This window comes from Vanellus vanellus, assembly GCF_965231255.1.
Source record: "Vanellus vanellus genome assembly, chromosome: 5".
In the NCBI taxonomy this organism is placed as follows: domain Eukaryota; kingdom Metazoa; phylum Chordata; class Aves; order Charadriiformes; family Charadriidae; genus Vanellus; species Vanellus vanellus.
The window spans coordinates 52,010,168-52,027,669 of record NC_138910.1 but is presented as its reverse complement, the minus strand read 5'-3'; the positions used below and the strand labels follow the sequence as shown (position 1 = coordinate 52,027,669).

Below are 17,502 nucleotides of genomic sequence, written 5' to 3'. Positions count from 1 at the left end.
CATCAAGACCTGGCACCAGGGTCCAACTAAAAACACCCCTTTCCCATCCTGAAGTGAAGTTCATGAGTAGCAACCAGCTCTTACTGGGCTGGGAGGGCCACCTTGCATCAGCGAGCCTGGTCTCCTGCTCTCGCAGGGAAACTTTCCTACCATCCCTTCCATATGTGCCTCCATCTCCCCATCCCCTGCCCTCCCACTCAAAGCTGCCATCTTCAAGCTCGCCTTGGGTCCGTCTCTGCGGCTCCAATCCTACTCCAGCCCACACACACCTGCTGCTGCCCCACTTTCTCTTTGCTGGTGAGCGGATCATGTGCTGGTTGAAAGAGCAGCTCCACTTGGTTGAAATGCTTAAATGCTCGGCGATGCTGTGCAAGGACAGCAGAGCTCTCTGGACAGTGGTGAAAGGATTTGCTGAGCTTAGGAAGACCAAGGCTCAAAGGGAGCTGTCAACACGTGCCAACCGGAGACACCTGAGCCCGGGGCAACTCTGCCGAGCTGTAGGAGATCCATGTTCAAATCTCTGCTTTACCTAGAGGGACTTGAACCCAAGGAGCTGCCTCATCACTGGGCTTTTGCTGCTATCTCGCCCTGGGTTGGCTTTTCTTCCAACAGCTGAGCTGTTCCCAGGGGACTATGTATTGAAAATGGCATGTTTCTGTAGAAAGCTTTTGATCTGATGAATCAGAGTGTTTCCAGCAACAACAACAGAACGTGTTTTCCTGCTCTGAACATTTTATCTTCCCTGAGAGAGAGAGATTTCTGTTCCCCAGCCTTTGGAAGCCAAACACACGTGATCTTTTCCCTCCTTGGTTGGGTTTTGTACATGGGGAGGAACAGGAATTCTCTCCCCCTTTACACAGTGGACATCAAGCTGTTTCTGCTCTCTAGAAGCAGCTTCTAGCAGAAAACTGGCTACCTCTTCCCTAAAGAAATAGATTTTTTTTTTATAGACAGCGGCAGAAATTTGCCTGTTCAAGGTAACCATGCCCATCCACATGCCAGGCTCTGGGTGGCTAACCCCAATTTGGCTGTGAAGTTGTCAGCTTGCCCAAAGGATGAATGCTGATCACTCTGAAACCCTCCTGGCCCTGTCCCCTCCCTACCCCACCGACCTTACCTTTGGCAATTTTGATGTCCAAGGCCGTGCGTATCAACGCCATCAAGGTGGAGGTAAAATGGACCGTCATGTCCTCGGCCACAGGCATGTTCATCAGCACCAGTCTCTGCGCAAGAGAGAGAAGAAAACAGCGGACGGAAAACAATATCGAAAAACACATCGACCAGGCTGGAGGAAAAGAAATTAAACATTAAACAAAAGGGAAAAAAAAAAAAATTAAAAAATAAAAAGCAACAAAGAGTGTCAAAACAGCACAGCCAAAAAAGAAGGGCAAGGATCACCCCGCCACCCCCCCCGGCTCCTTCCACCCCAGGACACCGGCTCACTGCCTTCCAGGGCTCCTCCTGCACCCCAGGAACGGCCCCTGAGCCCCCCTCCCCACAGCACCAGGGCTGCCACGGCACCTCCCGGCACTTTTGGGAAGACACGCCTGATCCGTCAGGGATGCAGGCGGGGGGAATGCTCGGGAAGGGGAGAGGGGGCTCAGGTTTCCGTTCCCGGGTGGTTTGGCTTTCCGGCTCTCAACCCTTCCCACCTGGGGCAGGGGAGAGGAGGGTCCCTAACCTTCAGGGACTTCAGATCGGCTGGATTCCTCTAGCATGCTACATCCTGGCGCTCCCTTTTTGCGTCTTTCAGAGATGAAGTTTGCCAGCACATGCACAGGGTCCAAATTATCCAAGGGTGGGGAAGGGAAGGAGAGGGAGAAAAAGTGCAGAAGGAAAGAGAGAAGGGCAACCAAGGCAGGTTAGACACGCCATGCTCCTTCCCCACCCTGGGCAGGCGGGGTGCAAACCGAAGTGACCAGATCCACTTTCCAGAGAGTATATTTTGCTTTGTGAATACCTTGGGTCATCCCTTCCTTGCCCATTCCTTTTCACCCGGCTTCTCGTGTCCTTTCCCTGCCTTCAAGCTTCTTATTTTCTCCTGGAAAAGTGTGATGGTGGATGTATGCATGCGTGAACAAACATGTGAGAGCCGGAGAGGGTGGCAGCGTGATTGCAAGCGTGCAGAAATCTCCCCTTCGCTGGCCCTGAATGCCGCTGAAAGGGCTGCAGGCAGCAGCCCGTGGCCAAGAAAAGCTTCAGTTTGCTCCAGACCTGGGCAACACATTGCTCTGTAGCTCCGGGTCTTGTCCTAACAGCTGCTGCCCTCAGCAAAGCCACGCAGCTGCCACATCACGTCCTTCAGAGCTTTCCGTGCTCCTGTTCCATGCCTATGCAGCCAGGAGCATGCTGTCCCTGTGCCATGAGCCATCTGCTGGCCACCACCCCGGGGAGGAACAAGGGGGTAAAACTCAGAGACACCTTTTAAAGGCACCCGGCTTTGCCTTGCACAAGCCATCCTTGGGATAGCTCGTGCCGATGCACCTGGCTCCTCAGGCACTGCAGAGCTACTCCTACAGGACACATCCTTGCTGCCCACCTGCTTCCCATCTCCATGGGCTTTAGCCCTGGTTTTGCGCTGGCCAGGACAAGGATTGTTCCAAGCCCGGGGGACAAGCCTGGATCAGTGAGTTCCTGAGGACATCTCGCTCCCCCAGCTGTGCTATGGGGTTGCTCCTCACCTCATCTTCTCCAACCCTCTCACTTCCATACTATTGCTGATCCCACACCTCTTCTTTCACTGGGGTCCTCCACCCCAGAGCTCCCTGGGCTTGCGAGTGACCACGGCAGCGTCGCATGTGTGGGCAGTGGAGACCAGCCAGCATGGCCAGGCCTCTTCTGAGCACAGCAGGCTCCCCAGGAGCGAGCTAAACACACGCTGGATGCCCCCAACACCTCCCCAGCTTCCCCCAGCACCACCTCCCACAGCTCCCTCAAGCCCCGGCTCCTGCTCAGCTCTAGCCCCCGTAGAAGGAAGGGTTGATCTACCTTATAGGCCACTTTGGAAGGACATCTCTTGCCGAGGCCTAGCGGTGGTGACATAAGAGTCAGCATTTCATACATCTCAGTGTAATGGATTCGGCCACTGCTCATGAAGGGGGAAGGGGAGGGAGGGAGATGCAGAGAGAGAGGAGGCATTCCCAGAGAGCAGAAAAACGTACAAACAAAAATAGTACAGGAAAACAGGAGAGAAAAAACAAACGGACAAACAGGAAAAGAACAGGAAACCCGTTAATCAAGGCAAATCATACATGAGAGACTGTCCTGATGTGGATTTATAGCACTGCTCACACAGACCCAGGAATGCTGGCAGAAAGCAACTCACCCCTCTCCTCTCTGCTGCTGGCCTCAAGCGCCTGTCTCGCTAGCAGTCTGGCAGTCCTTCTCTGGTCTCAACCCCTTTCCTAAAGCCCTCCAGCAGCCCCCAACTTGTCCCACAGGTTCCAGGGCTGTGTGCGAGTGGTATAAATCAGATACACGGCACTCAAGCCATGGGTTATTTGAGATAACGGCGGTTTGCACCACAGTGCTCTGTGGCTTCCGTAGCGTCTTCCCTCCCGGGGGGAACCTGGGTATTGCTTTGCATCGCCACCTAACCCATAGCTGGAAGGCTGTGTATCCCCAGCTCATAAGGTCTATGCAATTGGGAGGCAGCGTCTTGCATAGAAGGCAGTGGGCCAGGGTCACTTGTCAAAGGAAGATGCCCAGTTGCTTCCGTCTGGCTCTGCGGATGGACCACTTTCCCACCATGCACCAGTGCAAAAGGCATGCTGAATTGGCTGAAAAAACAAAACCGGGAGGAAAAGTTGTACATGCCATGCTCCCGCCCTGGCTCTCTCCCGCATGCGGCTGCAAGTTCCACCAGGTTGGAGTTTAAAGAGTCTCAGCAGAGGCAGCTGTTTGGGCCTTCCAACATCGGGGTTCATTTGGGTTTCCCAAGGGAGGCAGCTAGGACAGACCCCCACCTCGCGCTCCTCTGCTCCGTCAGGACCTGCCTAGGATTGCTGCAGTGGGGCATGCTACCAAAAATGGGCCACCTGATGACGCCTTGAGCCCTCTGCCAGGCAGAGATAGTTGGGCTGTGTCTCCCTCTCTCTGCACATCCAGGAGGCCACTCAAGTGCATCTCTCAGGGATCCTGGGCTCGGCCATCACTTCTTCCCTTCAAGCCAGGCTTCTGTCCTGCACTGCAACGTTCAGGATGGTTAATTGTCAAGGACAACCTTACAACAGCAAAAGCAAAGACCCTTACAGCTGGGCTGGGAAGATGCTACTGGAGAGGAACCTATCTCAGCTGGGGTGGCCTGGGAGAGGGCACTGCTGAAAAATTAAGCACTCCCCACGGCATCCTGGCCTTTTCCCTACCCATGTGCTCAGAGCAGCATCGAAAAGGGAGAAGAAGAAATCTCCTCTTCTCAGGGGTTACCACTGGTTTGGAAGCAGACTCCTGGCCAAAGAGGCCCCCACCATGGTAAGTCCTGACATTTTGGATGTGAACTAGAGATGGTGATGACCCATAATGGGAGCTGTTTGGGGTGCAGGCTCAGAACAGGCTGGGAAAGCGATCCCCTTTGAGACCTGGCACACTTAAACAGGTAGGAAAGAGAATCGATAACAACACTGGAGACTACCAAGTGGGATGATCAAGAGGAAATATCCAGGTCCAGGAGTCCGTAAGCAGTGTCTTGGCAGAGCTGGATGTGCACTGACTTGATGTGTTTGTAGCGGAGAAGATGACTTGAAAATTTTCACGCTCAAGAAATTTGTGCAAAAAGGAAGCAAGACAGTGATCTTCCACCCACCCTTCCTGGCAGGGGGGATTTTAGTGTACCCAGCACACATCAGACACTGTCTTTTGTACTGAGATTCTCCACACAATGAAGGAGGGATGGATTCCCATGAAAGGAGGAGTTTGCATCAGTAACCAAGAAGGACTGCATGAGAACCGTGCTGTTCTCACAGACAGGCTGCACTTTGCTGCTTCTCAGAGCAGAGATCTTAAAGTGTTTTGAGCAGCACAGCTGTGTCCAGAAACCACATCCCCATGGACTGAAGCACAGGAAGGCATGTGCGATGCCATCCATCTGAACAGGATGCCTCCCAAGAGCTGGTCCCAGCACGGGCGCATCCTTGATGGGAGAGCTGGCCATCTGTCCTGTGTCTGGATGGACATGTGCCCTGTGGCTAGGGCACAGGGTGGCCTGTAAAACCAACAGGCACTAACGGCTTGGTCCTGGTGCTCTGAGAGAACCCTGTGAGTGATGGAGGAGGTACTGTGCTGTTAAAGGCTGTTAGGAACAGAGCACCAGAAAAGCAAGTGATGTGAGAGTAGATTCAGGAATAGATGTCCACAGGGACATGAATGTCTGTGGAGCATTTGCCTGACCCATGACCATCTCAAGCCTACTTTTAGGGGGTAAAGGTGATGCTCACCTCCTTGGCTCACTTTTGCATGGCTGCTAGAAGCAGATGTGTTGAAGAAAGGCAGAGATAGCCCCAAGGTGTAGAGCTGGTTGCCAGGATGCAGTCCCAGCAAGATGTGATTACAAGACCTGCTCTCCCCAGCATAAGGACAGAGCTTGCTGGACTTCCACGAGAAGTCTTCCTGCATCAATGTCCCTTTGTTATCCCACCTGTGGATGGCCTAGCAGGTATGCTTCCATACCGTGCTGCACCCCTATGCAGCATCCTGAACTTGCCCAAGCATCATCTCTTCTAAAGCAGGCTGCCCATCACTCCATAAACACGTTGGTATGCGTTTCTGCAAATTGTCGTTGTCGCATTGCCTGGCAGGATAGGGGTGTGGGTTCCAGGAAGGTGAACTTGTGCGCTGTGATGTGCAAGGCAGGCTCACCAAACTGAAAGGTGAGCAAGTTGGGTTGGCATTTTGGGATCTGGACCATGGTGGCAAGATGCAACGATCACGTGGGTTTTCTTTCTTCATCAGTTGCCTTTTGGGAATTGTTCCAGGGCAGTAGGAATCCCTGAAAATCTCTCAGGTCCTTGAAATATCCCATGCACAGGGAGAAGACGACAAAGGTCAGACAAGGAAGAGATGGGGATGGTCTCCCTCACACAACAGCAGAAGTTGGTCTCGGTCTCTCTGAGTTTATCTACCTTCACTGCTCTGTCTATCCCACAGAGTCAGCAGAAAGCCCAGACTGCTGCAGAGCTCTCTCTTCCCAGGAAGCATTACAGCTACCCTTCTGAGCACCAGGTGATCCAGCTTAGAGAGCAGCATTTCCCAGTGAAGCCCTGATGTCATTCAAGAAAGACTAAAAATTCCTCTTCAACGAGTCTTCTGTCTGCAGGGACCTGAGCAAGTGTCCTCAGCAAAGCTGCCATCCTTTGCCAGGGACGCAACAGAGAAGAGTGGAAAGACTGTTAGAAGCCCCTCCTTGAACAAATGAGTCATCTGAGATTCTTGCAAGAAATCTCCTATCCCTAAATAACTCTTCATAAATGAGGTGACCAAGCATCCAGGCCTTGTCTTGCTTGCTCTACTTCACTTCTGGTGGTCTACTTCAAGATTTCAAATGTGTGTATCATCCCCACGACCAGCCGTGGAGGGTGACAGACCCACCCCAGGGATGCTGGCTGGAAGAAGCATTTCTGATGTGGTGAGAAGGATGTGGTGGTTACACCATGCTGCACCAAGGAACCCTCTTCCTCTGCAGAGCCAAGATCAAGGGCCAGGGGTGTCTGAGCTTCCCTCGTACATCTCCTCAGATGCTGTGAGGGAACAACAAGCTCTGTGGTTCATCCTTTCATGCCACGGACACAGACATAGGTGTTTTGGTGCTTTGGAGGAGGCGGAAGGCACAGGATTTTGCTCAACTGTCACCCCAATATAAAATAAATTTTTAAAAATAGTGCAAGTCAGACAGGCACAAGGAGGCTGCCATGGACTCACAGCCAGCAGCTGGAACATTGGCTCAAGCAGGAGAGGAGCTGTTGAGGTCCAGACATGTGCCCAGGTGCCACCACCTCCCAGGCAGGTCCGGCAAGCTAAGGGCGAGACTAGCAAGAGTCCTGCTCCCCAGAGACATGGTCGCGTGTACTCCAAGTGCCACACTTGAGGAAGAGTCTGTTGGGCATAGCACGGTGTCCCCCAGGGAGAGGGGTCACCCTGGCCTCCCCGTCCTACCCCCGGCCCTCACTCTCCAAAACGACAGAGTCACCAACATCCTCCTACCTTTGCTTCCCCCCTTTCCTCCCTAGGAACAAACCATGACCTCCCCCAAAAACTCCTGCTCCCGTGTGAGGGCACTTTGAGAAGCCACGCAAGGACAGTGGCATTTCGCCTGGCACCCTTCGGGGGCTCTCTGCGCCAATGGTGCTGGGGCAGGGGGCTAGCTGGGGGACACAATTTGTCGAAACCCACCCCGGGAGGCTCTGAGCCACCCCTGGCCCCACTCATGCCTCCCCTCGAGGGGGACAGCTGCTGGCTCTGGGAGGCCGCGGACCTCTTTAAACTCGAAGGAAAGCAACGTCAGGGTTCCCTCGGGAGGCGCGGTGGCGGTGGAGCAGGGGGGAAGGAGGGGTGGATGGTGCGTCCCGTGGCCAGGTTGTGGCGGAGGACTGGGAGGCAAACCTTGCACGCCACCCTGTAGGGGCAGTTCTCTCCTAGGCCCAGAGGAGGCGAGATCACCCGTACTAATTTGTACATATCCTTATACGAGATCCTGCCGCTGCAAAGGAAGCACAGGTGGGTTAATAGGACACTGAGAGAGTGGAGGGGAGGATGGACAGCTTAACCAGGGGATGCTGGGGCCATCTGTGGGGCAAGACCCCCAGGGGTGTATGGCTCTTCTCCTTCTGGCTCTGTCAGACCCAGAGAGGGGAAAGCTGTGAGCACCAGCTACTGCCTTCTCCACCATGAGTCAGCTCATACCTCCTCATACTGACACATCTTGACCCTGGAGAAGAACAGTTTTGGTGGGGAACGCCACCCCATCCCCCTTTCTCATTGTACCCCTGGCCGCCTACACTTGTTGGGAGAAGGCTGGAATTTTAGACAGGGTGAGCCTGCAGCTTGGTTGGGTTCTAACCACCACGAGCCCTTTTGATGGAGTTATATCCTGTCACACCACCAGAGAGCCTGTCCTTGCACGGCCAACTCTCTGGTCCTCACAAGGTCCCAGGGAGCTTGGCAGCTGAGTCACTTGTATCTCCAATATCTGGGGAACCTGAGATGGGGAGAGATAATGTGACCAGCTGGTGACCGGTGGCTGAGGCACTAGCACCTAGGTCTCCTGTGGTCCTGTCCTGTGCTCTGACCACCAGACCACGCTCTGCCAAGGGTACACATTATTAGAAGCAAACTCTCCCATACACACACCCATTCTCGCCCACAGAAGCACATCTCCCCAGACCTGGGTGCAGTCATCACAGGAAACGGCCCGTGTCCCTCCTGCACCGGCTGAAATAACGAAGCAGTCAAAGTGGAGAGCTGGCAGGAGAGGGTGCAGGGGCCATCGGATGCTGAGCTCCCCGCTCCATTCCAGACCAGAGCCCTTTGGGAAGTGGGACCATGTGGGGTGAAAGTGGTGAGGTGCAGCATGCTGCAGCCTCCTGGGCATCCTTAGACAAGCTTGAAGGGAAACCACGCGAGGAGGCAAAGAACATCATTACCATCCTACCTGGCACCTTTGCCTCTGGTTTCTCCTTGCTCTTCTCCCATCCCCTCTCCATCACTGGCCAGAGCTAACCCAACCATCTGGGCAAAACCCATCCCTGAACCCTTCTGGTGCTGGGCGATCTCCCTGTGAGACCTTCATGTGATGGTCCTGGTGTCAGGATACAGAACTGCTGCCCCACTCCGGTGGTGGGACCCATTCAGATGTACTCACCCGTTCCTCACCCAGCAACGGGTGAGCAACCCCAGCCAGGGCTGCCCCCACAGGCCCAGCACCACCAGCTCCTGTGCACGTCCCCTACCCACTGCCTACATATCATGATAAAAGACCACGGCTTGCTCAGAATCAGAGGGGTACATGGCATCAATAGGACAGTTCAGGCATACTTTTTCAGTGACTGCCCTGGAGACCCAGGCTGCCAACATGGGGTGTGAGAGTCAACGAAGTGCCTGGTGTGAAGAAATCCTTCCCAAAAACCATGGGTGAGAAGCTCCACACCAAGCAGCTGGATGTTTCACTTCTTTCACCTCTTCTCCCTTCTCTAGTTGTCCATCAGGACATCTACTCACCTGTACTGACCTCTACCCCTTGCACAAGGCCGTGTCTCCCACTAACAAGCAAACCCATCTGTCCATGGGGACCTCGCACAGCAGCAAGAGTGCTGGAGGAGGCCATGTGGGGAGGAACCTGGCCAGCACTGAGCTGTATGGGGTTGGACAGAAACGGTGGAGGAAACTATGCCGGGAGCTGAGTATATCAGGCATAAAAAAATATCTTGGCTGGAGCTGGTCTCTCGAGGGGCAGGACATTAGGAGTGGAGGTGAAGAGTCTCCAAAGGGAGCACGTGTTGTTGTCAAGGGCTCTCAAACTAAGATCGCCCACGCTCCCCAGCACAGCAGTGGAGGGTCGTGGCTCCAAAGAGGCTGTCGCTGGGGTCAGGGAGGGAGGAAGGGGACACAAAAGATGCCCTTATAGTGCTGGGGCAACATGGTCCCAGAGGTGCAGAGGCGCTCCACACTGCTACGCTAGGGATGCTCCAGACCATCCTGAGATGAGGGTTGGAGAGTGGCTCCTCTGCAGCAGCAGCAGGAGCAGAGCCAAAGCCCAGCCACCAGGAATATGAATGGCCACTGTGAACCTGTCCCATTGCTGGGAACATGCTGCTGGCCTGCTGCTTGCTGGGGTCTTCATCAGCAAAGGTGTGAGTGCAGGAAACACAGTCCTCCCATCTCAAGAGGGGTGAGCGAGCTGGCCAGCATAAGAACACAATTCCCCACACCCATCAAACACACTTCCACCAAGGTCCTCCATAGGTGACTTGGCAGTAGTCCAGCAGACCCCCAGCATCTTCCCATTGCTGGGAACAAGCCACTCAGCCCTGCTCTGATGGGGAGCTGTGGGTGCTGGGGACCAGGCAACAGAGCCGGTCTCAGGGCAGAGGCACCCAGCTGGTGGATGGGGATGGGGAGGGAGGCTGAGAGGGACCTGCCCGCTGGCCAGGGAGGAGAGAAAGAGCAGGAACCTCCAGCACTCAGGATAAACACCATGGCAGACTGTGAACTTCACCCAAGACGCTTGTGCCACCAGGCGTTGTAGGAACCGGCTGCTGCCCTTGTAACGACTGTAAGTGAGAGCAGCCCTTCCCTGACCATCCCAGGTATCACAGTTGGTTTCCGATAGCAGGACACAAAGATGCCTGTTTAAAACCAGCTCTGAGAGGTTGCTCAGGAGAGAAGGAGCTGGCTACATACCACGCTGCTCTGTCATACTCTGCCCAGATTCGGACAAACTCATCTAGATGGTGAGGTCCCAGGATGGAGGAATCCCGAGTCAGGTATTCAAAATTGTCCATGATGACCGCCACAAACAGGTTGAGCATCTAAGTGAAAGGAAAAAAGGCAGAGAGAAAGGAAAGTAGGGCTAGAGGGAGCAGAGATGACATTACGGGGGGGGGGCAGGTTGAGAGGCTGAGGAGAGAGGTCCTCAGGGCTCTCAGGGAGGAGGAACTCACCAGGAAAGAGCAGAAGAAGATGAAGGAGACAAAGTAAACGTAGGCTAGGTCGGTTCCACAGCGCTCATTCTCGTTCTGCCCAGATGTCGCCGTCGTGTCTGGCTCACAGCCTTTGCCCTCCAGGCAGGACAGCATGATCTCCTGCCATGCCTCTCCCGTGGCACTCCTGCGTCCAACACAGCTGTGTTCAGCAGCTCGCAGTGGCACAGGATGGACCCGGGGCAGGATGCCCCCCAGAAGAAACCTCACAAGAAGCTGTGCAACCTCCTGCCCAAACTAAATACATCTCCACTGTGCAGAGGAGCGAGGTACTGGATCAGCAGCAACCGAGCTGGACCCACACAAGCACAGCCATGCCAGGGTGTAGCTCCCCCCAGCCACCTGGTCCAAAAAGCTGGGAGACAGACATCCTTTTTGGGGCAGGGTGGGGGGAAGAAAGGGGTTCCTGAGCTCCTGCGGCCACGTGTTTGCCCAGCTGGTCTCTAGCACCGAAAACTGACATCCACCTAACATCCTGCGGCGAGAACCTGCCCAGCCCAGCTCCTGGCACGCCTGTACCCAAAAATGCTGCCAAAGGAGTTTTCTATGGTTACTTACCTGAAGAGGAGCATGAGGGAGCCCAGGAAGCTGCGGAAGTTGTTGTGCCGGTTAATGTGGCTTTCCTCATCTAGTTTGATATTGCCAAAAACCTACAGGAGGGAGAAAAAGGGCTCATTTATCCAGACAAGAGCTCAGCGGCCAGGGAAGTGGCTGCACGTGCTCTTTCGTTGCAGGGACCAATCCTGCCCCAGGTCCATCACCCTTGGCACAGCCAGCCCCCAAAGCAGGTGACATCCACCGTCTCTGTGCAATCCCCCCATGGAAAAGCACCCCAGCAAACGCACGCTGGTGCACAGCCAGCGCACTGAGGAGCTGGCGCTGAGCAGCCATCAGGGAAGGAGACTCTCCTCTCCTTGGCAGGGATTTGTGGTGGGTGGCAAAGGCTGCGAGAGGCCGAGCTGCCATGGAAACAGGAGCACGGAGGACCTGGGATCAACTGAGTCCAACCCCTCCACGTCCATCCCTCTGCTGTGCTACGGGCGGCATCCAAGCACCACATGGCAACCGGCGGTCTCGAGCCCACTGGAGGGACGGGGACGAGCCGCACCACCCTGGGTTGGTGCTGGGTCCTGGTCCTGGAAACTCCCGGGAGCTTTTCCCTTGGTGGGGAACCGGTCCATGATGCTAAGGTCAGGCACAGCAGCACAAACAGGATGGGGAAGGGCTCAGTGAGGGAGGGACAGACCAACTGCTGACCCATCACGGACGGCCAGGCACCTGGGACTACCGTCCCCAGGGCCAAAAGAGGCAATGAAGCCCCAAACATGGACAATAGCCTAATAATGACCCATAGCCAAGGCCGTGGTAGGACATAACGAATGTTCGTAAAGTGCCTCAAATAGGAAAAATGTGCTGTTATTACTGTTAAATATTTATTCCACTTTCCGTGAACCTAAAAATATACTAACTGCAGAGTATTTTTTTCCCTGTACAGGTTTTTTGGAATGTGTAATTGTAGAATATTTTCTGCCTCCAGCTATTTTGCTCAAATAACGCCCACAGACTTTACTGCTTGGGGATTTGTTCACAATGGTGTTAAAAAAAAAAATAAAATAAATCAAATACTACCACACGGCAGGGAGGGGGGCTGAGTCAGATGGCGGTTGTTTAGCGCAGAGAACACCTGGAGCCGGTGCCGAGATGTGTAGGACAGAGCGGCCAAAACCAGCCATGCGACTCTCTTGGGGCGGGAGAGAGGGGGTGGAAGAGACTAAACACCAGCGCTGCCAAGCAGCCCGAGCAGGGGGCCGCTGCGCTGCCTGCTGCCTCCCCAAAATCTGCCTGTCCAGGCAACGGTGTCGGGTACTGCAGCAGCTCACTCATCAGGTGGCTCCAGATCCCGAGCGTTCGTCGTTGGAGATGCTTTGTCAGATCCTCAGCGTGGGATTTAGTCACCACAGAACTGAGCCAGCCCCACGGTATGTGTGGAGCTGAGGGTTTTAGCTCACGTGCTTCTTATTTACCAGCTGGAGCCTGAGAAGCTAACATCTTCCCATGCTCTGCAGACCTCCCACCATCTGGTAGATCATCGCAGGTCCCTAAGCACAAGAGCCCAAGCAGACCATCAGCAGCACGGCTACAACATAAACCCTCTGCAGAGGGACAAGGTGGACAGTGGGCTGCAGGGATCACCAGCATGATCCGGCTGTTCAGAAGGGAAAGGCAGAAGGCTGCTCACCAGGTCCCTCAGGCATGAAATCAATCTCTGGGGGCTACTAGGGAGTTGGAGATAGGGTGTACTTTCTAAAATGAAGGGGTGGCAATTTGAAAGCAGCCATCGCGCAGGATGCCCAGCTGAGTCCCCAAGGCCACATCTCTAAGTTGGGAAGGCAGCTGTGGAGCTTGACTGAAGAAGCCCACGGCAGCTCCGCCAACGAGAGTGGCTCTGCAGCTCCCAAACAAGCTATTCCACCCTCTGGACCTTGCCGGACACCGTGAGTGAGTGAAGTAATGACAGTCAGGCACAAGGCTGGCTGCTGTGCATAATGCTGAGGACATGCTGGTCCAGCCTGTCTGTGCCAGAGGGATGCACACTGAGATGTCCGTGCTCACCTGCATCCCAATGATCGCGTAGATGAAGAAAAGCATGGCGATCAAGAGGCAGACGTAGGGGAGGGCCTGCAAGATAAGCAGATGAGTCATCTCATTTAGCACAGGTCCAGCTCCAGAGGAGTACAAAAAGCACAGCGAGCAGGTAAGCTGTGCCAATCCGTCTCTCCTACAAGCCAACAAGTCAGCAAGACCTCGGGAACAGCCTGCATTTGGGAGCAGCACCCCAACACCGTGGCCTGGGAGGAGACAAGGGCACATGGGACTTACCTTGAAGGACTGCACGAATGTCCAGAGCAGGATGCGGATGGTGTAACCCTGGCGCAGCAGCTTGATGAGCCGAGCAGCCCGGAAGAGCTTCAGGAAGCTCATGTTGAAACTGCTGGTGTTCACCAGCTGGGAGAAGATGAGAGGGTCAGAGGGAGGCGGGAGCCCCCCACCCCGCAGCCGTACGCCCCGCTGCTCCCAGCCCCCGCTTCACCTTGGTGTCCGTCAAGATGATCTCCGTAATGCTGCCGATGACGGTGATGAAGTCAAAGATGTTCCAGGTGTCCCGGAAATAATTCTGCAAAAGGAAGGAGAGAGGGATCATGGATTTGAGCTCGGGGATCGCAGGTCTGAAGTACACTGGGCCACAGGCCAAGGCTGCTCACTGACAACGGTGGCAGTGGCAGAGACCTTGCTGCCCATTTGTATGCAGCCATGGTCTGGAGCACTGTTCTGCATGTGAGATGGTGGCGGACCTGAGCGTGTCTGCAGTGTGCAGCTTCTCTTGGGAGATGACTCATGCGGCCAACAGGTCACCCTGGTGAATGGGAGTGGGAAAAGCAGCCACAGCTAGCCCTGGTCAGGCTGCAACAGTTCATCACGCTGACCCTCACAGCCATGAAGCTGCTTTGCCTTCCTCTTTATGGGCACCTGGACCCACCTCAGCCACTGTTCTTCGTGCAGCAGCTGGTGCAAGACCAGACTTGACCATGGCTGGGACCACAGGGAGCAGGGAGGGTGGCTAGAAACCCTCCTGCTAGTGGCTCACATCTCCCAGGGTTAGAAACAGGAAAGAAACTATAAAAGAGCAAATCCGACAGTTGCTCATAAGCAGCAAAGAGTAGCTGAAGATTCTAAGAGTGGCTTCAAATCTTAAATGAGCAGCTGGGGACTTGAGGACTGTGAATCAGGCAGGGAGGTCTCGCTGCTGGTCAGGTCTGGTCCAACCGATACAGCCCAAGGACAGCAATGCACCAGCATCTCATGGCTGCCAGCGACAAGGGACAGTAGCCACCAGCATGATTGCAGCAGCAGTTGACTTTAGCAGAGCAGCTGCACAGCACATACGTGGTCCAGGCACCAGGGTAGCACAGAAACAAGGCAAAAAGTGAAGCCATGGTGTGGCTTCCCCCACCAGCATCCAGCAGTGGGAAGTTAAATGAGAACAAAAGGAGCAATTCCAACCTAAAAGCAGCTTTCAGGCTGGGACCCAAAATAAATAGCAACAACTGCACGTTATTAACACCTTCCCTCTGTGATCTGTGCACTGCCAAAGTCCAAATTAACATCCTTGTCTAGAACAGGAGCAGCCACTCACCAGGAAGCCAAAAGCGATGATCTTGAGGACGCACTCCAAGGAGAACACCATGGTAAATGCGATGTTCAGGTACTTCAGGGCCAGCTCATAGGTGTATGGAGCGGAGTAGTACTGATGGAAAGAGAGAGATGTTGCTAGCCAGGAGAGGGCCTGCCAGCCTCTTGGCTGATGACTGTCCCAGGGAAGACCTGCAGTGGTCCATGTTCCTTGCCCTGAGTGCCTCAAGACCATCTCCTCCTTCCCCTCTCCACCCCTCTCCCAGGACAGCTGCCACTCCTTTAACAAGGAAACACAGAATAAATCCAGATCTTTCTGCAGCAGTTAAAAGGCCATCTCATTTAGAGAAGATCTCATCTTTAGTTTGGGGCATGTGGTGTTTCAAGTGACTATGCCAAGGGAATACATGTTCAGACCCTGTCTCAAAGCATCTCCTAGAAACAACCAAAATACCCTCTGGTCCCATCCTGACCGATCCTCCTTCTCCCCACCACCCCAAACAGGACAGGCTCAGTCTGATCAGCTCACCTTCATCATCAGTACCACGGTGTTCAATGCTATCATGGCCATGATGGTGTACTCAAAGGATGGGGAGACCACAAAGTGCCAGACCCGGTACTGGAAGGTGTGCCGGTTCTGGGGCATGTACCGTGTGAGTGGCTTGGCGCTGATGGCAAAGTCAATGCAGGCTCTCTGGAATAAAACAACGTGCATCAGACCCTGGCCGACGGTAACGCAGAGGCTGGTGGCTGCCACACTTCTTTCCTTCATGGACTGAGCAGGCAGGTGGCTCACACGTTTCTTGTACCTTTCCAACATCGAGGGAGCTCCAAGCTCACAAACTGCAGAAAACCCATGGAAACGTCCTCTTTCCCCCTCCCCAGACCGTACCTCATTCTTCTCCAGACTGCACTCCTCCATCATTTTGTCTCCTTGCTCTTGGAATGTAATGATGATGAGAGCCACGAAAATGTTGACAAAGAAGAAAGGGAAGACCACAAAATAGACGACATAAAAAATGGACATCTCCATGCGGTTGCTGCGGCTGGGCCCACGGTCCTCCTCCGTCACATCCACTGAATGCTGCAGCACCCTGTGGGCAGACAGGTGAAGAAAAGCAACCAGAGATATGCCTATCAGGAATGCCACCACGCAGCACTTCTCACGGGATCCACTTTGTACCCACTCTGTCCACAGTTGTAACAATAACATACATCTCTGTCTTAATCGGCTTTACAAGCACAACACTTCTAAGAGGCTACAGCTTGTTTTGTTTTATGGTGCTTTGCCTGTGCCCCTGAAGGAAAATGGATTTTCCAGTGGCCCACATACAGAGAAAAAAATTGCCCAAGCTCACACCAGCGTGAAGAAAGGGCTGGTCCTATGGTCATCCCTAAACTCGAGCTAAGATATACCTCAGGGCCACACAGGAGAAGGATTTATCCATAATTCACTCCTTAGGGAAGAAACTAACCCCAGACATGGTCCCAGCTCTTTTGTCCTGACATGATTTCTTTTCCTTCCTCTCCTCCTCCCTGCCCAGCAGTTCCTCTCTCAGTCCCACCTGGCTGTAGCCAGTTATTAACCCAACCACCCCACTGGGGACATGCCCACCCTAATTCAAGGGGGGTGGATGGAGCAGAATACTCACTGGGGCCAACCCTCGCCGGTGGAGACTGTGAACAGGGTGAGCAAAGCCCAGATGATATTGTCATAGTGAAACTCATGGCGTTTCCATTCCCGGCACTTCACTTCCATCTTGTTCTTCTCGTGGTCCACGTAGTTCCCTCTGCAAGGTTGGGAGAGAGCAGTGACCTTGCTTTTTACGTTGCCAGACTATGAGAGAGTGGTTTTAAACCCTGGGGGGAAGCATGTGTGTGCGGTGGGAGGGGGCACCTCTCCTCCTGCACGGCTGGCGGGAGAAATGGGGAGAGGCTGGATAACAACTAGGGGGAAGCGGAGAAGGGGAAGGCAAAAGGGAAGAGAGAAGGAGGAAAGAGAACAGAAGCAAAATACAGGGCTCCGCATCCTGCATCCCATGCCAGGATGCACAGAGCTGACACAGCAATAGGGACAGGGCCTAGACCATGCCATCCACCCCAAGAGACTATGGCCAAGACCAAGGATTTAACTGGGAACCACAGAAGACATTACCCAGCACCCTGCCTTTGCCAGAGGTGTCAGCAGCATCGGACCTACTGAACAGGGCACCTACATGCAGTCCTTCTCCGTGTCCTTAGAGCTGTCAGTGCAGTAGAAAAACTTCCCCTTGAAGAGCTGGACAGCAATGACAGCAAAGATGAACATGAAGAGCTTGTAGACGATGAGGATGTTGAAGACATTCTTGAGGGAGGTCACAACACAGTCGAAGACAGCCTGCAGGAGAGGGCATAGCTCACCTTGGGGAACCGACAGCCTTGGCGAAGGGCAGGACCAAAACTTTCCTCAAGACTGCCATGGGGAAAGACATTTCCCTCTCCTGGGGTGGAAAGGAGGAAAGAGCTGGGCCTTCTTCCCAGGCCAAGGGCTATTTTATGAGTGAGTAACCCCTGGAGTACTCCCCAGCACACGCAAGGGCACCAAGCAGCCCCTGAGACAGCAGCAGGGTTGCATATTTATATC

General features: G+C 54.2%; 1 protein-coding gene across 1 annotated transcript in view; it reads right to left on the bottom strand.

Moving 5' to 3' along the window:
• Positions 1 to 17,502, bottom strand: part of CACNA1E (calcium voltage-gated channel subunit alpha1 E) — a 96,191-nt gene that overhangs the window by 6,563 nt on the left and 72,126 nt on the right. The window contains exons 28-40 of the mRNA XM_082483929.1: positions 17,096 to 17,256; positions 16,532 to 16,669; positions 15,772 to 15,973; positions 15,409 to 15,573; positions 14,884 to 14,994; positions 13,780 to 13,863; positions 13,569 to 13,694; positions 13,302 to 13,367; positions 11,247 to 11,338; positions 10,650 to 10,815; positions 10,390 to 10,517; positions 7,594 to 7,690; positions 1,118 to 1,223 (exon numbers count right to left, since the gene is read on the bottom strand). Of these exons, the coding sequence (XP_082340055.1) occupies positions 1,118 to 1,223; positions 7,594 to 7,690; positions 10,390 to 10,517; positions 10,650 to 10,815; positions 11,247 to 11,338; positions 13,302 to 13,367; positions 13,569 to 13,694; positions 13,780 to 13,863; positions 14,884 to 14,994; positions 15,409 to 15,573; positions 15,772 to 15,973; positions 16,532 to 16,669; positions 17,096 to 17,256 (1,642 nt within the window). The remainder of the gene's footprint in view (positions 1 to 1,117; positions 1,224 to 7,593; positions 7,691 to 10,389; positions 10,518 to 10,649; positions 10,816 to 11,246; positions 11,339 to 13,301; positions 13,368 to 13,568; positions 13,695 to 13,779; positions 13,864 to 14,883; positions 14,995 to 15,408; positions 15,574 to 15,771; positions 15,974 to 16,531; positions 16,670 to 17,095; positions 17,257 to 17,502) is intronic.